General features: G+C 38.0%; 1 protein-coding gene across 1 annotated transcript in view; it reads right to left on the bottom strand.

Annotated features, from left to right (window-relative positions):
- LOC128527096 (membrane-associated guanylate kinase, WW and PDZ domain-containing protein 3) overlaps positions 1-25,567 on the bottom strand; it is a 142,228-nt gene extending 116,661 nt beyond the window's left edge. Inside the window, exon 1 of the mRNA XM_053499388.1 lies at positions 25,019-25,567. Coding sequence (XP_053355363.1) covers positions 25,019-25,325 — 307 coding nt within the window. The 5' untranslated portion in view covers positions 25,326-25,567. The remainder of the gene's footprint in view (positions 1-25,018) is intronic.
- Between the last annotated feature and the right edge of the window lie 612 nt (positions 25,568-26,179).

The raw sequence follows: 26,179 nt of genomic DNA, 5'->3' as shown, positions 1-26,179 counted from the left end.
ACACGCACACGCACAAACACACATCTCGCATACCACACACATCACACAACAAGAACGTTCAACTATGAGTGGGGTGTTGATTTATTGGTCAAGCGTTGAAATATATACATGTATGCTTGCACACGCACATGCAGGAGAAATAAAAAATGAAGGAATCTTACATGTCCTTGAGCACAACAGCTAACTCGGTGAAGCAAAAAAGGATGACATTCAATTGAAAGGAATAGAGGTCATTTGAGGGAAAGAAATGGTGAAAGCAATGTCGGAGAAAAGAAAAATGATATATAGAGAAAGAGAGCAAAAGTGAGTGAAAGAGAGAGAGAGAGAGAGAGAGAGAGAGAGCACAGTTGAAGTGGAAAGCTAGAGACCATGTCTGTGTCCTGTCACATTGGATCAAGCGGTAGAGGCTGATGGCTCAATGTGAAAAGTACGAGTCTCGCCACAAGATTGAAGAAAGAGACAGAGAGAGAGAGAGAGAGAGAGAAAGAGTAGCTTGAGCTCCTGTGGGTCATTCGTGCTGCCCTTGTTCACTCTGTCAACAGAAATTCCATTGAGGTTTGCATGCTATATTTTTCTCACCTCCACTATGAGACATGTTGCCTGTGGCACCGGGTGCTTTAACCGCCATTTTCATGTCATTTTAGACACATCTATATAGCTCGGTGCTACAGATAAGACCTTTTCACAACCCACAGCACTAAATTACATGACCGTCTCACGCTGCCAGCTTCAAGCCCTGAGCCTGATCCTGTAACAACTAGCAATTCTCAACATAGCCACTCAAGAGAACACTTTACTTGAATTTAGATGTCCTGGGGTTCGGCGTTACCTGCATCTTTAGGAGTCGGCTCACACGCTTTGTCACATAGCAAATCTGTCACATACGCAAGTTCTGTATAGTATTGTTGGTGATTATTCACTTCAATTCGGAGTCATTCGTATCGCGCTCGTAACAGTGGACTGGACAGCAGTTTTACAGCAATAGAAATGTATGGATAGAAAGGATCCATAAACAATTATCCATCCATTGGTTTTTGATTACCGTCACTCAAAAATTCGCTGCAAATCAAAATCAGCCAATGAGACGAGGTTTCAAGGTTTCTTCCTATTGCCATCTCAGGAGGTTCTTCCTTGCGACCGTGCCCTCGACTTTTATGATCAGATCAGGGACCTCGGGGACCTCGGACACCCCACAAACCCCCAAGCAGGTCATATACAGCAAGGTTTAGCAGCAGCCAGGTGCCTCTGTGCGACAAGAACTCCAACCAGAAGTGGGGCACCAGGATGAGTCAGACCGTGTGATGACAGCCAGGTTGTGTTAGACATGTCCGGAGGGCAGAAATTACAGCCTTTGCAATATGCTACTTTATTTTAGCTATTTCTCACTTTTTCCTGTCAGTATTCTTGCAAATCACAAGGGAAAATATCACATTATGATAGTTTATAATAGTTTTTCATAGTTTACAGATCATCCCATAAAACTGCCGATATATCCAGTACTGTATGTAGTACATGTTGTCCTTGTGATGCAAAACCATGACAAGGAGAGGTTCGAGGAACAGCATCTTCTGTCCAGGATTATAGTGGAAATAATTTGAATGTGAAGAAACACGTTTTGGGAAGAGAAATGAAGCGAAATGGAGAAAAGCAAAGAGAGATCAAAATGCCACTGCCTCCAGCTGGGATCTTGTTGGTAAATGAATGTCAGCTCCAAAAGAGCATGTTCATCGCTATGGGGAGTCAGAAGCACAGGTAATTTTCCAGCTCTACATCACTGGCTCACACCGTGACAGAAAAACAACACAATGACATTTCCAACCTTTAAATTCACAGTTGTCTTTTGATAATGATTTTCTTACTTGACAAGCTGGTGACAAAGATATGTTTTCATATAGCATCAGCAGATTTGTGCTTATGCTTTAAATGCTAACGTTTACACTTTTTGTCATGGAACAGGTGCAAGTGTAAGACCCTCCTGCCGTCAATTTGGGTAAATCGCAGCTAGAAACTGGGGAGGATGGGACGAACATGTCGCTCTGAGTGACAGGTCAGGGAGAGAAAATGGCATCATTGTGCCTTTGGTATTGTTGCCATTCAAACTTATGATCTTCCAAAATAAGGGAGAACACTTTTCTGTTCACAGCACTTGCACTAGCACGTGCCAGGTGCTACTCCTATTAGAACCAGACAATTGTCTAGACTAAGACTATGGACAACCAAATGAGTCAATACAAGCACATAAAGTCTTGAACATGTTGCAGGAGAGACACTCAGTAACATTGAGCTGCATTGACTGACCACAGGTGAGTGTCAGGTCATGTGATGAGATTGTAGCCTGAGGATCATGAGAGGTTTACACTGCAGTGATATTTTCAATAGCCATTGAACACAGCAGCCCTGGGTGTTTAAAGGGGGTGTTCAAGTCAAACCAGGACTTTTGAATAAAGTACAGAATAAAAAAACATTGTTATGAGAATAAAAACTACCATTGTTTCTCTACATAGTCCCCTGCTACACTAATGCACTTATCACAGCATTTCACTATTTTACCATGATGGATACCATCAGATGGCTCTTACAGTAGTATGCTGAAGCCATGATTGGACTGCCTGCGTCATGTCTGAAATGCTGACCTCACACGAACGCCTTAAATGGCCCAAACATGTGGAAATCTCCTGGAGCAAGGTCAGGATTGTACTGGGAATGTGGCAGTATCTCCTACCCAAGTTCCTATAATATGCAATTGGTGTGCATGAATGATTGTGTGTACAGTTCCCACAGACAGATGTGTCTCTTCTACAAGTTGGTAACAAGTTATTTGCCGATGTCGATGTTCAACGATCCACTCTCTCACAAAAAAATAAAAAATTCACAAGTCTAGGTTGGACCTCGTAAAACATCATCTAATTGGACAAATTGGTTATCAAATGCCAGGAAAGGCCACCTATGACTAACAGAGAGCAACATATTAGTGCGGGCTATTCATAGACATAGGAAGGGCACTCCTTCCCAGACAGGTTGAACACACATGGTTAGAATCCCATAACTATTAACTAATGCAAAACATCTCACATCTCATTTCAGGTTCAACAGGTTTCACATAAACACATATGTACACACCCACATCCAGACTTGTATAGAGAGATTCCAGACATTCTTAGAATGAGTGTGAAACTGCCAGTCCCGAAAGTCCTTTCTTAAGCAGCTGGTTGTGAAATGTTCTCCCTATCTCTGACATTAGAGCTGTCATACAATGTTCTCCTGCCACTGCAAATAAGTCATTTCAGACTTATACACCATACACCATGCAGTCCTGAACCAGTGAAAGTGTTGGCTGCACCATCAAGCCGTCAGCTTGTAATGGTTTTTTATACCAAGCCCATGAGATTATTTTGATCCAATATGAAATCCAATGCATTGGTAGTGTTAGAAGATGCCAGCAAATATAATAATTTATCTATATCTTTGTAGACAGCTGGTAATCAACAATGGGACAGAATGTAGCAGTACATTTCTTTTTCATCCAAATACAAAACAACTAGTTTAAAATGTAGGTCTTGGGATAAAACACCATGTTTGTGCTATCCTTTGTAGAATATGTGCTTTCTTATAGCAAATTATGTTTATGAAAAATTCTACAAGCAAAATAAGGCCTTGGCATATCACAAGTCACCAGAACAGCTTCAGTGCATCTTGGCATTGATTCTACAAGTCCCTAAACCGCACTGGAGCACCATGAACAGCAGTCTTCATCATCCAAAAGATATTCCTTCAGTTGATGTTTTAGTAATGGCATTAGAGAGCAGAGCAGCAGAGAGTGCTATCCAACACATCAGTCCAAAATCTCCCTTTAATGTATAAGTGAGTCGAGATCTGGTGACTGTGAAGGTCATAGATTATGATTTACATCATTTTCAGCCCCATCAAACCATTCAATGAGCCCTCATGCTCTGACGATGAGGACATTATCATCCTGGAAGAGAGCACTCTCATGAGGATAGAAATGATTCATCATAGGATAAAAGTGTTTAGTCAGAGTAAACTTGTAATGTTTTCCACTTAAGACAGGAAGACAGACCCAAAGCTACCTACAGCATAATAGAACAAAGGGTTTTTTTTACATATATATTTATTAGTTTACAGTTATGATTGGAGATGAAAGATAAAAAATAAAGATTTAAGTTAAAATTTATTTAAATCATTAATAGTTAAAAAAAAAGACAAAAAACATCTAATTATCCACTTTTTTGTTATTAGTACATTATAAATACTAAGTATATTCAGACTGGCTGGTCACTGGCATTTTTGTGATGCAATCTAATGCAATGCAAGATGTTATTTGGCCTGAATGAGCCCCTCTGGGCCTGATTAAACAGATATGTTTTCAGGCAATACCAGATGAAATTTCTGATGAAAGTACACTGCATAACAGAACTGGAGTGCGCAGATATGCTTTTACTGCAACCTCTACAGAATAAGGCGTTTTCAGCCAGTCCATCATATCCCTTTAGGAAAATGCATAGGCTGACAGGATGAGCATATATACTCATACACAAAAAATGTAATTATATATAAACCCGAAATCGAATTCAGTCATGACAATGTCTGAAATGTTATATTTTATCTGAAGATCTAATTAATAGTTTTGTTTGCCTTGTTATATTAAGAACACAGGTGAGATAAGCTGGTGAGATGGATAAGCTAACTCTAGTCTTCTTAAGGAGCGCTGTGCACAAAATTTGACCGCCATGATAATGTCCAGCTGACATGCCTTGGTATAAAAGGTGAGTAAAACATACTGATGATTGTGCATGTTGTCTTCACACCTTATTATGACCCATTTAGACAGTGCTAGTAGAGAGAGGGTCATTGGAATGCCTTCACTTGGTGCAATAATAGCAGACATTGTTGGCCAGATGGTGTGGCATTGCCAGAAATCCCATTTCCAGTCTATGAAACAGATTTGAACAACTGGATCCACTGCCGATCGCACTAGGTCTGGAAAGCCAAGAATGACAACAACAAGACAAGACCAACTAATTCGATGGCATAATTTGAAAAGTCCTAAAAAAAATCCTGCCACTACTGCTGGGATCTCAGGGTTACATACGATAAGTAATCAAACTATTTAACAACATTTGGCTGCGGTTGGACTCGCTGGATATCGTATCAAAGGCTAGTGGTGATTCTACATTATTGTCCATGTCATCTCAATATTGAATTTCTGTTGCTGATGATGTACACCAAGATTTTTGCACATAATTGTCATTTATTTGACAGAAATAAATGTTTAAAAAAATATATATATGTGCAATGTTCTTTTGTCGAAAAAAAAAAGCCTGGTGAGAACATGCTCGAAGCAACACACAGGAAGAAGCTAAACAGGTATTAAAGATGGCATCGACCAGTTAACAACATAACTAACACCTCTTATAGACTTCATTGATGTACTACAAGCATGGCACAGATGAGAAAGATTGGATGGTGAGTAGTTATTGTTATTTCACAGGGGAGATGCTCAGTCAATGGAGTTGTCACAGTGACCTTAGCCTTTGTTCTGTTTGGGGGTCCTGAGTACTGAACATTGTTTTACCAGCTTAATACTGTACTAATGACTTTTCCCTATTCTGTGGGATCTGCCAATAAATAATGATTTTGTTCTGATATTGTGCTCCAGACACTCCCTACAATAATTTATACATAATTTCTGTTTAGATCATCAGAAAACCCAGACTAAAAATATAAATTAATATAAAGGATTTTTAATAAATTTAGATTCTATCTGGTGTTGAGAATAATGCTGTTTCTCTTTCACACACAAACACATATATTATTTTGAGTACTGAAATCTTTAGTATTGACTAGTAATATTTTTTTATGTGGGAGTAAAGGCAATGCCAGACCTCTACGTCTTTGATGAGCATAAAACATAACAAAAGAAAACTAAAATATAGCATAAATACTAGCAAAGTCTCTTAACATGCTAAATTGTTACCTAACCCATAACGTCATTTTTTAAATAAAAAGATAAACAGTTTAATTTTATATAATATATTTTTTTGTTGGTTTGAGCGATTATTACCATTTTTGTGAACTTGAGATGTTTACTGCTAAAAATTTACAACGATCCATCCTCTAATACATAATTCAACATCTGTCTATTGCTGATTTTTTTTTTTTTTTTGCTGTGTTTTTATTAATTCTAGTCCAACCCAGCAAACATAGCCTACAACTACAATATGTATACTTTCCTCTGATGAATTAAAGGGTTCTGTCAGTTTCGGTTCTTCAGTTATGCTGGAGGCAATATTCTTGAAGCTTAAAGTATGCTTAATTTACTTTTTACATTATTCCAAATCTTAAAATATTTGAAAAAATAATAATAATAAAAATCTACACTCAAGGAGCACTTTATAGGAGCACCTGTACACCTAATAATTTAAGCAATTATCCAATCATCAGTTGTGTAGCAGCAGTGCAATGCAGATAATCATGCAGATTCGGGGTGCCAGCTGTGGATAGTGTTTACATCAACCATGAAAATGGAGCGAAATATATCGCAGTAATTTTGACCATGGCTTATTGTTCGAACCAGATGGGATAATATGAGTATTTCCATGTCAATGGAGAATAGACAGGCAAAAAGGCTACCAAATGCAGATAACCGCTTTGTACAACTGTGATGATCTAAAAAGTATCTCAGAATGCACAACATATTGAAACTATGATTTGGATGAGCTCTTACAGCAGAAAACCATGTCAGGTTCCACTTCTGTCAGCCAACAACTGAAAGCGAGAATAGGCCCAACAAATCTGGACACTATAAGACTGGAAAAACGTAGCCTGGTCACACAAATCTTGTGCCAACAGTCCAGCGCGCATGGAGATAGTGTAATAGTGTGACAAATGTTTTTTTGGCCCTCTTTGGACTGCAACTCAACCATCTCTTGAAAATCACAGCCTATTTGAGTATTGTTGATAATCATGTGCATTTCTTCATGACATCAGTTTTGTCATATTCTAATAGCTTCTTTCAGGATAATAATGCACCATGTTACAAAGCAAAATTAATGTTTTCATAAACATAACAATGATTTCAATGTTATTCATTGCCCGTTCTATTGAGGGAGATGCCATTTTCAGGGGAAAGTGAGACTGACTACCCAGGGACCCAATGGCAGGAGTGAGGATATGCATCAAAAACGAAAGAGAATCTTTCTGCTTATGTAGACAGCTGGCGACACGGTGGTGTAGTGGTTAGCACTAATGCCTTGCACCTCCAGGGTCTGGGTTCGATTCCTGGCCAGGCTTGAACCCCGTCACTTTGTGCATGGAGTTTGCATGTTCTTTTCGTGCTTGAGGGGTTTCCTTCAGGTACTCCGGTTTCCTCCCACAGTCCAAACATATGCAGGCTAATTGGTGTTCCCAAACTGCCTGTAGTGTGTGAATGAGTGTCTGAGTGTGTGTATGTGTGTGTGGAATACAGGATAAAGCAGTATAGAAGATAAGATGAGATGCGATGAGATGTATAGGGTTCAGATTTCTGTGCTATGCCCCTGTTCCTAGTCACCGAATCTGAATTCAATAGAGCATGTTTGAGAACACTAGATTTGCAGCATGAAAGCGCACCTGAAATATCAACAAGAATTGGGTGATGCAATCATGTCAACATGGACGAGTATCTCAAAGAGTTGTTTTTGACATCCAGCGAAATCCACACCACAAAGAATTGCGGCTGTTTTAAGAGCAAGGAGAGGCTCTCCACAGTATTACTACATTGTTCCTCATAATAAAAGTGCTCAGTGAGTGTAGATCTCTGTCTAAGGCAATAGTCATCCAGATTAGATTAGGACAGGCGGCTGCAGGATGCCTTTAATATTAAAGTTACATAACACATAATTCCCGGGTGTGTGATCATGTGCACACGAACATGTGTGTGCCTGTGTGTATGTGTTTAATATGAGACCTAGAAAATATTTTTGTAATTCTTTTTCCCTCAAGCACTAACAGGCGGTCCCTTTAAATCATACTGTGGTTAATGCAGTCTCCGAATAAACACAATATTTTATTGATTGGTGCATTCCTGAAGGCCAAGTTTACTAGGCTGTTATTTTATATGCAATTAAAATCTTAGTCTTTACATACAAAACTGGCATATGCTTCAATGAACAACGTAACCATGCACATGGAACAGAAATGCAATTTTCTTTATCGCATATATGCATTTTAGGGATAATTGTATAAAAAGTGGGAAGTCACACAAAAATATGGAGATATAAAAAAAGAAATAAATATTTCACTGGAAACTGAACCAGAACCTGGCAAGCAGTGACTGCCAGATTTGTATATAACTGGCCCTGCCGCTTAAAACTAGGTGCAAATTATATATACATTCCCATAAATACACTCCACAAACCTTGTGGAAAGCCTTCCCAGAAGAGTTGCTGCAGAGGGTGCGCCGAGATCATATTGAACCTTATGGATTAGGAATTGGATGTTACTTAAGTTTATATGCGAAGGTGTGTAAAGGTAGGCAATACTTTTGGCAATATAGTGTATAGAATACTGTATATTTAAAATTTATATAAAATAATATAAAAACATTATATAAATGACTGATTTTCCTTTTTTCAGATTTAAATGTAATTATTCTATTGCTACATTTTGAAATTGAAATTCATGTTTAACAAGAGCAAAATAATCTGTTAATAGAACTAAAAGTCTATAGATAGGCGTCATAATCTTATAGCTTGTTATTTTGTAATCTCATTATAAGAAATAGTAAAAGATTTGTTAGAATTTTTTTTTTAACTTGCTAAGACATATCAATGCCCTTTAAACCTTTTCCTACAGTAGCTCTGACACAAGAACCAGTGCAAATTCTTCCTTTACTGTATTAACATGTGATTTCTGTTGTTAAACTAAGCAGTTGTGCCTTTAATTTCCATGATGTGTGTTGACAGCTCTGCAGCCCATTTCCACCACTTTACCTCAGATTTTAAATTATTTTTTTGGTATTGCGCTCAGAGCCTTTGGTAAACATCGTAGGCACGGTTAGCGTGATGAACTATAGCCTAAATTTCAGATATATCGTGTGCCCCTCTAGCCCTGAGGGTTTTAGAGCACAGCTACGCTCTTCCAGCCAGGAATTTATTCATTTATGGCAGAAGATTGTTGGCAGATATAGGAATCGACAAACACACACACACGTACACGCACACACGCACACACACACACACACATATACACACACGCACACACACACACCTAGCATGGTATGTGTCAGTGATGGTGACTCTTCAGCGAGCCTAACTCCTGTCCAGTAATGGTGGTGCATAAATAAGTAGAGCACTGGGGAAATTAAAGGAAACCACATGGATTGGTCTGGCATCATGCCTGTTGCTGTGCCAACCACAACAATATGCCATACCATTCCTCTCTCTCTCTCTCTCTTACACACACACACACACACACACACACACATTCTAATTCTGAAATTTCTTTTTGGTGTATTGCCCAATTTTGTGTGTGTTTTTTTTTATCTACCTTCTGTCATTGTAATGAAACCCCAAAATAAAGCTGAATTGTAAATATCATCTGTTTGGGTTAGGTTAAAAGAGACTACAAAATGAATATGCCAGGATATTAGGAGATAATGGTTCGAAGCAGCAGAGCAATACAGAAATTAAATCCAACAAATGAGCAATGTCTGGATGAGAGCGAATGATTTTTTTTTGTGCATTTCCCAGCCTTTAAGACATAAAACAAACTAAAGAATCTGTTTTACCTTTCAGCTCTTAGTTCATCTGTTAATGTGCCCTTTAAGGCCTCTTTTTTTTACTCTAAACTCTATTTTACTCTCTTTATCCCTGACAAGCTGTAAAACGACGTGCAGCTAGACTCACCCCTATACTCACTCACCCTGACTGAATCGGGTTCAGATTCATAATATGGCTTTAAACTGGTTAAGTGTCAGGTTATTCAAATATTCTGCTTTCAGGGCGCATGGTATTGCAAGACAATGCTGTCTCATTCCCAAGCACTTAAGAACAGCCGCTGGGACGGGTACACAAATTAGACAATCATGGGTACTAAAGTTGTAATACATTAAAGGCTGTGCTTTTTTTCCAGTATTGTAATATTTTAGCACCTGCAATATTAAACTGGGAAGAAAACTCTGAATCGAAGTTGTTAAATCTTTCTTGTTATGTAATTCTCAGAGTAATAATTAAAAAAATTTCAAACTAAACATAACTTATAAAATCAATTTCCGATTTTACTAACTACAGTTTTAAATCTTAAACACATTATACAGTATGAAATGTTTAGAAAGTGACACACGGATCACAGTTTTATATTCTTTGCTTTGTTAAGGATGGATAAAAAAATTCTAAATTTGATATATTACAATATCAAAGCATCACAATATGTAGAATTTGGTCTTGTGTGGTCTATTTTCACCAGAGACTTTTTATTTTTTGGAATTAAGATAAGAGTCTTGTGTACCTAAAACATTACATTTTGTAGAACTTGCCAAATATGTATACATATGACTAATAATGTATATCGAAGTATGGATTATATACCGTAAAAGCCGTCAATTAGGTCATGGCTATACACCAGGCCAAAAATCTAGTCAAATCTACCACTGGAGTATGAAGGCTTGAAGACAACGAAACAAAACAATGTTGCAGTTACAGCAAATCATATCAAGAAAAATTCTATACATCATCTAATTTTTATTGTACTGTAAATGTGCTCCTTCTACAGTGCATCCAAAAAAAACTAAATATCATGAAAAAGTTAATTTTATTTAAGTTTTTAAATCACAAAGTGTAACTTGTTTTCATTTTGATGATTACAGCTTATGAAAGTCAAAACATCTCAAAATCTCAAAAAAGAATTTGAATATTTCCTAAGATCAGTCAAAAACTGGAACAAAAATTCTGAAAGTTAAGCTCGTTTAGTATGAATTACTAAACCAAACCAGTTAGTGGTAGTTTTGATACCTTCTGCTGGAAAAGGAAATCTGCATCTCCATAAAGATTTTCAGCAGACAGAAGCATGAGGTGCTCTAAAATCTCCTGGCAGATTGCTACGTTGACTTTGGACTTGATAAATCACAGTGGACCAGCACCTGCAGATGACATGGCAGCCCAAATCATCAGTAACTATGGAAACTTGACTTGGATTCTGTGCCTGTCCACTCTTCCTCCAGGCTCAGGGACCTTAATTTCCAAATGAAATGCAAAACTTGCTTTCATCTGAAATGGGGACTAGGTCCAGTTCCTCTTCTCCTTAGCCCACTTAATCCACACTTCTGACATTGCCTCTGGCTCAGGAGTGGCTTGCTACCAGGAATGCATAAGTAGTAGCCCAATTCCTGAAAACATCTTTGATTGGTGTCTCCACCCTGCTTTATGTTCTTAAGGCTGCGGTCATCCCTTGTGTACATTTTTGTACGGCACTAGTCAACTTTCCATAAATATGCTTCAATACCGGCACCTTTTATAGCTTACCCTCCTTGTGGATGGTGTCGATGATCACCTTATGGGCAACTATCAAGTCAGGGGACTTCTCCATGTGTTTAATAAACGAGACTAAGCCATACATAGTATTTATACTCCACTAGTAACCTATTCAAAATAAAAAATAATATTATATTAATATTACTAATATTAAAATCACTAATATTAAATATTATTCTGTATACAGGGACTTAGGGCAGGGTACCAATCCATCACAGGGCACTCACACTTAATGTGGTACTGTGGGAGGAAACCGGAGAACCCAGAGAAAAGCCACTAAGCACGGGAAGAACATGCAAACTCCATGCACACAGAGACGCGAATCGAACCCGGACCCTAGAGGTGAAAGGCGACAGTGCACACTTCACGTAATTGAAAATAGAAAAACTGATATTATTTGTGTTTTAACGTGGTCAAAGCTGTAACTTTTCCATTGTGCTTTCATGACATAATACCTTCAAGAGAAAGAAATAAAGAGAGCCTGCTGAGGGAACAGCTGTTTATTTCAGCTACAAACATAAGGGATAAACGTAACTATAAATGGAGAAATAGTAAGACGTAATGTTCTTTAATGAACATATAATGTAATGGTTGCCATTACTGTAGCAGAAGAGGAATGAATAGGTTAGTTGTGGTATCAGAATTTGCACATCATATTAAGTCTCAACATCCTGTTGCTGATTATTTTCCTGTATCACATTTTAACATGTTACATTACTTACATGAAGCATTTCTATTACTACAAAGATATAATGTATATTAATTTACCTACCTGTCCCAAGGATCTTTCAGAACAGTGATTAAACATTGCTTTAAGATTGAACGAGGTAAGAAGCCTAGCTCTATAATTCACTGCTGAATAACTATTTAATCATAGATCATGCCTAATCTTTATGGGAAGCAAACGTTCATGGTTCAAGACGAGAGCTAGAATAAAGGGAGCACAATGTCAATCACAGAAAGATTGAACTAACTTCCAGATCCTTATCTCTAAAATGAAACATCCATCTTTTAGATTCATTCAGATTCGCTTCCAAACAACAAAGCGCAAATTAATTTCTCCACTTAACCTTACTGTTACAGTATTATATAAATCCCATTAAGCAATATATTTTAATGTACAAGGCCGTGCTCATGCCATCAATACAAATGCAATGCATGCATCATAATTGTTTAGTATCAAACTCTCAATATGTGCCTTCAAACAAGACCTTTACTACTGTACACTTTCAGATGAAGCTGATGGTATGCCATCGACTCACAGAGATGGAATGTTTGCATCTAAAGAGGACGGATGAAGACCAGAGAGGACGCTCGACGAGGAAAAGAAATGACAAAAAAAAAAAAAACAAGAGGAACAGGAGCAATTAATAAAAAGAAAAAAATAAGCCAAAGAATTAGACATATATAGGAACAGAAAACATGCAAACTGTCAACATCTGCTGCTGTAGAAATGCACATGCACACACAAAGCCTTCCGTGAGTTCTTTCAGCACTTTGTTACGGTATGAATGCTTGTATTTGCTAGTGATAGAACGCTTTCTATAGAGAGTATTAAGCTTTTTTATTTAATTTGGAGTTAACAAGTATCTAACAAACCCTACCTCATGCAGTGAGCTGTTAAAAGTCATACAGGATCTGTCATTGCTGTACTCCTGCCAGTTTGTTTTGTCCAGCAGGGGTCCTGTCTGTTGCCTATAATTTAAGTAAACTACACAGGATTCCTTTTCAAGAATGCTGGCAGGCTATTCAGCTTCATTATTGGCACTCCTAAAGAAAATGTCCAATACTGTATGACTGTATAAGATATTCCAATAATTCAAACTGACTGGAGAAACTACATGGTATGTAGTAAAATTATTGACATCCCTAAAGAATATGTTTTGTTTTTTTTTAAATGAAAAGAAACGAATGCAATATTAAAAAAGCCTCCAGTCTTTAGAAGCACTCTTGTTGCCTTTGACTAAACATATGGTTGCACAAAATCATTTTCATCATCCATCAGAAATGTGAGAAAGCAGGAAGCTTTCACTGACAGACCATTGTTAATCTGTCCAGGTAATGGATAGAAAAACACATATGCAGTGAAAACCATCATTAAGCACAATCAAGCACAAGGGACAAAGAAAAGTTTCCAAAGCCTAGAATGGAGTTGGGCCAGCGTTACTGACGGAAGCATTCTAGCATGCAGGGAGAACATAGCAAAAAAGTCAATTTTAAGACAATACCCTAGTGTATGTTGTTGAATGGGATGTCTCCATGCTAAGAGCATAAGTGGTATAACATACTGGTTGAACTGAGAATGAACTGAAATGTGCAGAAATCTTTGGGTTCATAAGCAATGAGCAATGTATAAACGTGTATACAGAAAGTTCTGACTTCATCTAGCTAATCCCTCATTATACACCTAGCAGTCCCAGTTTTATGAGGAAATTACCAGCCAGGTGTTGCTGAGCATCCTCCAGAATTTTTTTTATTATATATTTATTTTATTTTTTTTTTTTTTATATTTAACAAAAAAAAATTTGGTGGAATACTGATATGTAAAAATTGGAAATGTTTTATACTAACTCCATAATAAAGTCCTACAATAATCTCGATTTTTATTTGTGATTTGAGATTTTCAAAAAAAAAATCTCGAATTTTATTTGTGTTTGATCTGAAGACCGATTTAGAAAAAAAGGCAAAAAAACATAGATTTCAATGTCTTAAAAAAATGCAATCCTAAATGCTACAGATAAGCCAAAAATGTACTGTAGGTACTGATTATATTGCTGAAACTACCATAGATTCTGGCCAACCGCACCTTAAAAATCCCACATAAGTGAGAAATACAGTATACCTACAGAATAGGGTACAACCGCAATTCCAAATGAATAATGAATGAATATGTCAAGTACAGTTTTGGATGGGCACATGGGATACCTTGGACATTTGTTTTCAGTGTGGGTGAAACTATTGCTGCTAGTGTACCCTTTCCTCCAGTAAATACCACCTCCTAATATCTACACCCTCAGATTGCCCTGTAATAATAATAATAACAATATTATTATTATGATTATTATTATTGTTATTGTTATTATTCACTTAATCCAATTAACACTACTAAGCAAACAATGGGAAGTTACTTAAAGCTTATAAAATAAAATTAAGTTAGCTGAATGTTGATTAAGATGCTACCTTAATTAAACTAGTAGAAGGTGTAAGGACAGCGCAAATTTCTCTAGAGGATCTTGCAAGAATGGTTTTGTTTTGGTCAAAAGTGTTTATACAATTTGATATCTTTACAAACAGCCTGTCACCAAATTCTTGATTTTATTTCAATTAGAGCCAATTGTTAAAAAAAAAAAAAAAAAAAAAAAAGGGGGGAGGGGGGTGGGTTCCTGGAACATTGTAGGTCCCTGCACCGAGCTGAAGGCTGGTGACTTGGCATGTGTGAAACATGGTGTGAAAACAATTGGTGCAGCTACAGAAGGAATAAAATGCTAATGAGTTTGTCCCTTTAATCAATTTCACACTGTGCGAGCACCTGACGAAGACATGTGACAGGAAAGATTTTCTGCTTTTTTTCTCTATGCACTGACCCAGTGCAACTCGCTATTGGAAATAAACATAACAAACATATTTTCTTATGCTGCAAGTACCTGTTATTGCTTTATTTATTACTGCATGGATTGTGCTCCCTATACACGCACACCTCAGTTCTGTGACTGTGCTAACCTTAACTGCATGGTGGAGTGTGTTTTAAACAATAACACATGCCCTTACATTGTCTCACATCCCTACTTGTCTCAGTATTAAGAAAATTAAAATAACAATAGACAGTAAGGCTTTATGCCAAGATTCCTCCAAACCACAAACATTAAATCAGATGTTTAAATATATATTCTGTAGCTGCTGGCAACAGATTTCAAACCACAACAATAAAAGTTTAGGTATCTCAAAAATAATATGGTATTTCCCATCAACATGGACAGTAATCAGTTTCCATTGACAGGTTTCTATATCGCTAGGTTATGAAGTATAGATAAAAAAGCATAGGATAAACTGTGAAACATGGTGGTAGATCAGATGGATGGATGGATGAATACTTTATTGATCCCAAAGGAAAATTTAAAAGTAACAGATATAGCATAATTGCATCATCAAATACTAGGATATTTAAACCCTATTTATGTCCATATACTAAGATATTTCAACTGGTTAAAGAAGGTTATACCATGATTCTAGACGAAATAATGACCTCAAACTTACATCCAAATCAATACAGAAATGTTAGATTCATTATTATGCAGCACCAATTCTGGCTCTGGATTCAAAGCATGATGGAAACCTGTGATCTGAACTGAAGAGGGAAGTCCATATGTGCAAACAAGCCAGGAATATAAAGGAGCTTGAATTATTCTGCATGGAGTGCTTCTGTAATATTCACTTTATATATAACTTCTTGCTTATTTTCATAACATGTGGAGCAAACCGTACCAACAGAAAAAGCTGTAGTGCTACAGAAATGTTCTGTATGGTTGGAATAGTAAATAAACACTGAATGTGTAAATGAACCTTGTTTAAGAACCACTATTTAAATCCTGTCTTGTACAGAACTCATTGTTTAAGAACAATTTCATCAGCATTGGTTTTCAGTTGTAATCTCTAGTCTGCCTATGTTTTTGTCATGAGATTATAATTCATGTTTAGGTTTGTAAGGCTTCCGTTTTCTGCATGGTCCCTGTTGTTTTAAAAAAATAAACCACAATTAAATGTCCTCCTTGCATCTGCCTCCATTCCATGACATCAGCCCTACACTCACCCTCAACCAAAGTCTTTTGCTTTGTGGTTTGTTTAACCTTATGGCTGTAAAAACTAATTGACAAAATCGATAATATAAATTGTGAGAGTTTACTTTTCAATTGTTACTATAATGATTATTATATTCTTTATAAAATTCTATATTGTATAGTGAAATTGTCCTTGGTGTAGTGAAAAGTTTCAGACCTTTTCAAGTTTTCCACATATTATGGTTTACACTCATCATTCTATGCAAAAACATTTTTTTTGAGTGTTTTGTTAATTTATTAAAGACATCCTTAAAGAAATATTCCATTTACAGAAGTATTTAAACCCTCTGTTGGCACTTGCAATCATGGCATCCTGCCATGAGATGCTTCTACAAATTGACTGGGGTCAAGTACCTGTGCCTAACGGACTCCATTGGACATAATTAGAAAATGCACACTCCTGTCTCTATATGAGGCGTTGCCATAGATGGTTTATGTCAGAATGAAAACAGGAAAGACTCCATCTTTCTCAAATGAAGAAGTTTTTAAACAACCAACAGTTTTCCCAGATCTGGCTACCTAGAGAAATTGAGCAAATGCGGACAAAGGGCCTTGGTCGAACAGGTAACCAAGAAACCAAGGGCCACTTTAAATGAGGTCCAAAGTACCCTCGTGGAAATGGGAGAGCCCTTCACCAATCAGGCCAAATTTAGAGTGGCCAGACAGAAATCATTCCAGAGTAAAAAGCACATGACAGCCTGCTGGGAGTTTGCCAAAAACCCTGTAGGACTGTCAAAGCATGAGAAACAAAACCCTCTGGTCTGGTGACACAATTCCCACACAACGTGTAAAGGAAATCAAGCACTATACATTACCTTATTAAAATCATCCCTACAGTCAAACATGGTGGTGGCAGCATCATGCTGTTGGAATGTTTTTCTGCAAATTCTGACTATTCAGTAACAAGAGAGAAATAGAGTGAAAACCTTGCTCAGGATGCTCAGGATCTCAGGCTGGAACAATTGCTTACCTTTTAAGACAACAACCAGTACAAAACACAAGAGAGACCAAGCCTGTGAAAGTCCTGGTGTGGCCCAGCCAGATTCTGGACCTGACTCCAATAAAGTGTCTCTGGAGAGACCCTGAAAAGGGTTGTTCGCTGATGCTGCCTGTCCAATCTGGCTGACCTTGAATGATTCTGCCAAGAATAGAGGAAATTTCCAAAAGAAATGTGACATTTTCATTGTTCATAAGCAGACTTGAGGCTGTCATTTCTGCCAAAGGTGCTTTAACCAGGTACTAAGTGATAGGTCAGAATACTTTTTTTTTTAAAAACAATCCAAACATCTGTTTATACTCTGTCATTGTATGGTGTAATATTTTGTTTTAGAATTATCAATTAATTAGGTTTTGTTATGAAACATGCTGTAGCATGTTAAGTAGAAAGATTTGCTGCAAATGCAGTAAAACATCTGCTAAAGTGTGGAGACACTATTTATTACACTTGATTATACCACCTCATAAATTGTGGTCAAATACGGGAAGCACAGTAATACATGAAAGTATTCATATTATATATATCATATATACTGTATATATGTATATGTATAAATATATATGTATGTATGTATATATATATATATATATATATATATATATATATATATATATATATATATAATATTTATTTATTTTAAATTTTTTTCCCTGCCTGGTGAGAAAATTATCTTATGCTACTCCGGCCAAAATATCTATATCATGTATGACAACTCGATGTGCTGAAAATGCACATGATCAAATGAATAATGTGATAAATGTTTTTTCATTTTAAAACTTGTGAAGTGTGCGCACTATGCCAGACTGGGCAGCAAGTAAAGAAGCTGCATGCTTGAATTTGTTACCTTGTAAGTTGGTGATAAACTCTAGAGCTGTAATCTGTTTACCAGACTTTTTTTTAATTGACCGTGGTTAAACATGGTCTTAGTATTGATGTAGAATTTGATCTCTTCAACTCCTCCTTACTTAATCTTTTCCTATGGTTTACTGATCCTGGTCTTGATTATAGCCCTATTTCTTGGTACACAATTTACTGTACAATTTATGGTAATTATACCTTGGATGTTATCTATTTGCCATCCTGCTTTTATTTCACACTGAAGTCAGTCCCAAATGTGGTGATTCAGTGATTCCAGGCATTTGGAAATCATTTCCAGAATGACTGGTCTCTCCAACGACACACACACACACACACACACACTGCAAGCACAAACAATTTAGTGCTTCAGTTAGCAAGATAAGCAGCAGATACTTTATTGGATGATTCTACAAATACATAAGTATTTTTGGTGTTAGTTGAATTTAAAATAATTTAAGTAAGTTCATATTTAGTGTTTTATATAATATAACTTATAATAACCTTTAGTTAACTGTTCTGGTACTTTTGTTCACCTAAAGATTGAGTGTTGTGCCATTAAAGGTGCCATGTTCCAGGTTGTCTAACATACAGTATGTAGATACAAAATATAAAGTTACACAGTCTCATATTCATTTTTTAATCTCAAACGCAAATACTTTTTGTGTATAGCTTATTGGCCTGGCAGTTCCAGTACTTTCAACTGATGGAGTGAGTTGCAGTGTAGCATTTGTACTTGTAGCACAGACTACAGACTGCTGTATCATTTCCTATTAAAAGCTGGTCCTCATGCCCTTTTTCTTTTGTCTCTGTGCAGGCATCCAACTCAATACATCTATTATTTATAGACACTAAATTACACAATAGGCCCCGGCCCAAGCAACACACACAGGAGACGATTTCTTATACGCTCGAAAGTGCACATCCAACAGCTCCAACTTCATAAAAAAATGATAAAAGCCTGATTTATGTGCAACTAGAAGAAATGGGAAGTGTAGGTCAGCCGTGGGATTAACATGTCGGTGACATCTGAAACCCTGCCCTCGCACAAACACACACACACACACACACACACACACACACACACACATAGGGCCGTAAGACTGAGATCTCAGCTGGCAGTATTGCTTCCAGTTGATCTGCTATTTACATCCCCGGCCCAATTTTCCCGCCACACAGCATCTTCTTTCAGCAACACATCACCATATTTACAGATCATACATCCACCCTGACATGTCATCAAATATTCATAGCTTAACGTCCTCTATGACAGAATAAATACATCATAAAAAAACGGCTGTAAAAATATTAAAGCCCTTCCAAATATGAAAACTGTTTTATTACAAACCAAAACAGACCAGGATAAACCATTATGCATACACCATATGTCCAAAAGTATGCAGCCACCTGACTATTACACGTATAAAGGGCCTTTTCCAAACTGTTTCCATTACAGTTGCACTGAACCTAAGAGCTCCAAACCTGCTCCAGCATGACAACGTCCATGTGAACAATGTGAGATCCATGTCAAGGTTGGACTTGAAGAACCTAAATGTGGCCATGATTAAAATCTATAAGGGGGCGTTCAATAAGCTCATATAGGTGTGATGGTCAGGAATCTTTTGGCCATGTAGTATACAGTATTGCTTTTATTCACAGAATTAACAGAACACAGTCTAGTTCCTGTCAAGGTTTCTTCCTATTGCCAGCTTGGGGAGTTTTTCCTTGCCACCATCACCCTCGGTTTGCTCATCAGGGACAAACAGATAGATACAGTCTATACTTTATTCCGTACATTTCCTAATTTATTTCCATCATTTTTCTATTTTGTAAAGCTGCCTTGCAACAATGACCATTGTTAAACGCACTATAATGAGCGAAACTGAATTAAATAACATCTGATATGGTAAAGTTTTCTCTACCAATACTCTTCTTTAACACACTGAAGGAGTCTTCAGTGTCAGCACAATGTAATGATAAATGTTCTGTCGTGGGAAAGTCTTCAGGGCAAAGGAGATTACACATTCTGTTACACTATTCTGTTGCTGATTATTTTTCTATAAACTCATGTCCTGTCACGGTTTATCCCTTATTTACTGCAACTAAAAGATTATTCTGCAGAAAGAAAGAACTGACTCCATTTAATACATTTGGTTTAAAACATTTCTATTTAACTAAAGTAAAGTAAATACACACTCTGGGAACAGTGTGGAGGAGATACAGTTAAAATGTACACAAATTGTACTTTACATACTTTATACCCTTCACACAAATAATGCAAGAATCAGTTAACACCAATTTCACTAAAATACACAAATATTGCACTAAAAAGTTAAACTTCAAATGTCATGTTAATATCCACTATTCAAGCGTGTTCTTTAAAAAGTTTAGTGAGAACTGATTCAAACACGTCACCTCTATATCTGCTTTAAAATTCAGAGTTTGTGGGAAACCTGTACTTTCTCAAAAAACCTTCTATTTAACGTCACATCCATAATTAACGCTAATAAAATGCGAGATATTTTCAGAAAGTTAATGATTTTATACATTTTGTCACCTACATAACACTGAAACTGCCCTACGGTTTTAGTTTACACTAACTTACACATTTACTCTTCCAAATATATATATATATAAAATTTCCTGCTAATGTACCTCAACATTTCAACATTTTTTCCCAGCAACCTGTAATTTAGTTTTGCTTTATCATTATACACCTACAGCATGTAATAAGTGGCTGCCAAATCTATTATAAACAAAACGTCTCCCTCTGGGACAGAAGCTGGGATCAGCTGGTCTAGTGCTACAGTAGATTTTAACAGTCTAGTGCAGTTTATGGTCTATGCTAAGCTTTGGCATCATTACATAACTGACTTAAGGTGAACAGGCAGAGTCGGAGGTATTTTTAGTTTGTGAGCCTGTCATTCTTACCTTAAGACCAGAGCTGTCCCTGTTTCTCCAACCATGATGTATATTCTGCTTTTACCCACGTAAAATACACGTAAGTATAGCAATACAGCTGTGTGTGTGTGTGTGTGTGTGTGTGTGTGTGTTCAGTATTTTGCCCTTAAATGTCTCATGAAACGTAACAAAGTTTACCCAGATCACGCGTTTCTGAAATTTTGGTGACCTTTTCTGTAATTACTGTCTGTTGTTATTTCTTTCTCCATGGTCCCACACTATTTTTAATACCATTCATCATTTCTATGGTAATAACATGCTCTTTCTACCGTTCCATAGCAACAGCCCTATTACCTTTCCATTTCTAACACTTTAATGCTTCAGTAGAAATAAATCTATCTTGTGGAGTTGAAAAAAAAGGTAAACCTTTTATAAGAGACAAGGCTTTTGCTCAGCTGGAGCAGGTTGTACAGTACGTGTTCCACATACATTGACACTTAGTGAGTTGAAAAGCAATACGAACAGACTTTAATTACCAAACCACATTCAGCTACATAAACCCAAAATAAAAACTAAAACATTATGCCAGTGATGCACAAATGAGGTTGAACACTAGAGGCTATAAACATTAGTATGGCGATGGTTGCCACATTCATTTGTCCTATTCTACTTAGTGTTACTTAGACTCAGACCGACAGCTCTTTTCTGTGAATTGAAATCGAAGTATAGGGTTCTGCATGTAAGCTAAGTCTGACTCCTTTGTTTGCATGCTGTGAGACTTGAATTTGTTAGGCTCCCTTGAAGCGCTGACACACCTGGTTCACCTTTCTGCACTTTTCTGAGGCGGGAAACCACAGCAGTACGAACCAGACCACGAAGCAGAGCAGCAGAGTTTCCACCGACACATCACTGGCTGCATGTACTGCAGGGAAGAAAATGAGCAAAGGTCTTCCATTTTTTATCAGCTCCACAGCCAGAGCTGAATCCCAGATATGTTCCTGCTCCCTATAAATGTGTACTACATACAGTTGGGTAATACCTCCTCTGCTGTGTTCAAAATTGAGCTATTTTAGATTCTGCTGACAAAACCTCACTGGACAATGCTCCACAGTGGAGATGGAGAATGACATGAAGCATACTTCAAAAGCAACCAAAGACGTTTTTGAGGCAAAGAAGTGGACTATTCAGCAATGGACTATTCAGCAATGGCCAAATCCATGACCTGGTCTGAATCCAACTGAGGATAGATTTTACTTTCTGAAGGCAAAGCTGCTGGAAAACAAACAAGAACTGAAGAGAACTGCAGTAAAGGTCTGGCAAAGCAACATCAGGTAAAAAAAAAACAGTGTCTGATGATCTCTGTGGGTTCCAAACATTATGAAAATTAAGCAACCAAGCATTAAAAATGATTATTTAGTATTTTTCCAATAACCTTGGGCCCTTACAAAAAGAGCCGAGCACATATAAGAAATGCCTACACGGGTTCACCCAATTTTGATGTAAATATTTAAAGCATGTGCTTTGAGCTCATATTCCCTATTAATTTTTTATAACATATAATACATATTATATATTCCACATATTATGTATATATTAAAACTTTAATGTATAATCAAAGAGCAAAAATAATAAGAACTTTGGCAGTTTCCAAGTCTTTATGTATAGATGAACCATGAGATTTATGGCTCTCAGTCTCACTGGTAGAAAAAAGGATGTGCTAGCCGCTGTCCATGGAAACTCCACGCCTTTCACATTTTCCTAAACTGCCACACCTGATGCAGCTCTTCAGGGAAGAATGTGTTTTACGTGTCATATGTACAAACATGTGTCAGTCTTGTGTGAGACTGGAACCACTGAAGCTAAGCTTCTGAGAACGAAACTTAAACCTACCCTCTCTAAGAATTTGAATCGTTCAGGCTTCTTACAGTATTCGAATAAAAGCATAGGACACAGGTAGAGCCACTGACTACATTGTTTATACACAGCACAAAATTGATTTGAAATGACTGAAACTGGGTTAAAAACTCATTAGCAAAACCTGAACTGGTATTGCTGAACTGTCAAACTTTGTGGAAGAAATGAGTTCTGAAAAAATAATAATAATAACGAATGCAGATCACTTAAACACTTGCACAACAAAGTTGCATGGTAAAACGTTGTTGGCCTTTCGGCTGCTCCCTGCAAGGGGTTGCCACAGTGGAATATCCAGTCCGCACAACAACTTGGCACAGGCATATTACAGAGTACAAATTGTGAAACAGTGATTCTGGAAGCATTTTCACACATGTACTGGACACCACATTATGTGCTATGATGAGCTAAAGATGACTGAATTAAATCTTAGAGTGTGCCACTTTTTTGGGCAGGCAGTGTATTAAACCTTCTATAGCTAGGATGTAGACATCTCTGTAGGTTCATAATATTAGAAAATATAAGAAATATAAATATAAAATAAAAAATATACATAAGAAAATATTGGCAAATGAGATCTAAGCTCTCAGTCCTGCTTCAGTGGAACGTCACAAATAGACTTCCTTGACTAAAAGCTGTGAATTGCTGCATTAATAATAAAGACTGACCTGTGCTTATTCCTAGGACTTGAATTTACAATATACTCATTCTGAACACACTTGGTTCTTCATATCTTTACTTTTTTATTCCTGTACACAGTAATGATTCATAATCTCACTATCTCATTCAGAAGACAATGTTTTTCCTTGTCCTCTTCAAGATTATTCTTCCGTTTTCTCTAGAAACCTTTCCTTTCCCTCTTGATTACCCATTAGGGTTCTAAATCACCATCAGTGTCTATGGTTATTAAATTGTACTGAGGTTAAATGAACATATTATGCATTATAAACACAAAGCTTTATGTAAGGTTTACATTTATAGGAGATTTAATAGAGAGATTTAATAGAGAGATTTAATAGAAAGAGTTAATAGAGTTGCTATACAGTGTCTGAATCCAAGTCCTCTAAGTTGCATGTGCTGACCAAGCTGAACACAACACTAGCTTTCCTATTATTTACTGAGAGGAGCACAGGCATTCATTTTCGTTCCAACAATAATGTTCAGATTTAGTGATCTTGTGGACTATCTAATTCATGGTTTTGAATTAAGCGTCTGGGACCAATGTTCGGACAACAGCTTCCTTCTGTCTTTGAGAAAGCTGGCTAAACATGTAAACTAAATCTGCAGCCACTCTTTAACACCACCACACAAACACTACCACAAGCAACTTTTTTGCTAAATTTGGCGACTTTTTAGTCCTTTTAGCAAATGTATTATCCAAAAAAAGAGCCAGGCGACAAATCTAACCAGACATCAGAGACTGTCCTGTCTCCAACTCACGTCACATCATGTCCTGCCGACTTACCACACACACCGGCGTATAACGCCTGACTGAGCTGTGCTTGAGAAAGCCTATGTTTCCAACGACCAACCGCTGATCACCACTGTTTCGTCCGACCAATCGCTGACTGGCATTTGATCTCACATTTGATCAGAACGCTGTCTCACCTGCACTCTCCTTTGTTCTTCATTCTTGATGATATATAGAATAAATAAAAGCAAGGAATTCCATCCCCAGCCATTTATTTCCCTTCAAGCCTGCTCATTTTTGTACAGTAAATATGTAACATTTTACTTTGTGGTGCCAAGATCAAAGACTCGGAATGAATTTATAATGTGTTTTTTTCATTCATGTACTTATTTGAAAAGTTCTCCTTCCTGTAAGATTTTTTTTTCCCACATGACTGTTCAGATATATGCAAATGTGCAAAAAGCTTACTTTCTTCTGAAAACAGTTATCCAGCCCCAGACACAAACCCCTCACCCCTCACACACTCCCACACACTCCCCCCCACACACACACACTCACACACACACTCCCCGCGTTCTACCTGGTTTGACTGTCTTTATGCGGATGGGTTCTCGGAAGTGCCGGATCACGGCGTGCGTGTCTCGGTTGGTGAGGCCACTCACGGGCGTCCCGTTCACCTCCAGCAGCACGTCCCCGTAGTACGGCAGCGAGCCGACGTGACACACGAGCGCGTCGAGGTCCATGTGTCCGAGGAAGGGGAAGAGGCCATGTTCAGCTCCTCCGAGCAGCTCGACCACGGAGCCGAACTCGCCCGCGCCTCCCCACGACACGGCGCACTCGCGCACTTTGGCCGACCAGTGCTTCTTCCTCTTCAGCACTTTGGACATGCTGCTCTCGGTTTCTTCCCCTCAGTTCGGCTGGAAGCAGGAATCAGGATCAGGGGCTGTGCTTTCAGCTCAACATCAGCGCACAGCTGTCCAGATGTTGCTCCTCCAACCTCATCACTCGCAACCGAGTCTCGCTACATGACGCGACCCAGATCTGCAGATGTTCGCTCGGAAATGTGTGTGTGTATATAAACCTGGAATTATATCATAGATCTCGAAAAGCTTTTTCCTTATGGTTTCAAGTTGAGCACAGTTGTATGGAGGAAGGCGCTTACAAGTTTCCAAGTTCACAATCAGTAAACAACAACAAAAACAAAACAATCAGCTCGAGAGCATCAAGTCGGCTGTGGACATGGACCCCCCCCCACCTGACGAGTGACCCTCTGATGAGGACAGTAATGTCAGTGTGCTCACATGACATCACTACTAACACATCATTTAGTCGAACCGAATGAAGAGCAGCACAGCTGTAGCCGGATTGGCTGAACCTGTCATTCCGCTTTCACCCGCTCCTCCACGCACCTGACATCTCTCTCATTATCCACACGGACTCGGACCGGGACGCGCTTTATTCTCAGCACCGAGCAACAAACACCAGGCGTTTTCTTCTTATCGCCAATCCGCGCTCGCGACCGATGATTTCATACAGCCGCTTCCGACGCGCGCGCGCAGTCCACTACCGGTTAGACGAGTGCGTGCGTGTGTGTGTGCGCGCGTGCCTGCGCGCGCGCCTGTCAACAAACACGTAAAGAGGAGCTGACGCGCCCCTGTGATTGGCTGTCTGGCGGGCGTTATGTAAATCAGTCCGGCGATCAGACCCGTGTATAGTATACAGAGCAGTGTGGCGGTGTGGC

The sequence above is a fragment of the Clarias gariepinus genome, chromosome 6 (genome assembly GCF_024256425.1).
Source record: "Clarias gariepinus isolate MV-2021 ecotype Netherlands chromosome 6, CGAR_prim_01v2, whole genome shotgun sequence".
NCBI lineage: Eukaryota > Metazoa > Chordata > Actinopteri > Siluriformes > Clariidae > Clarias > Clarias gariepinus.
The sequence above is the reverse complement of the archived record's forward strand: the minus strand, read 5'-3'. Positions and strand labels throughout refer to the sequence as shown.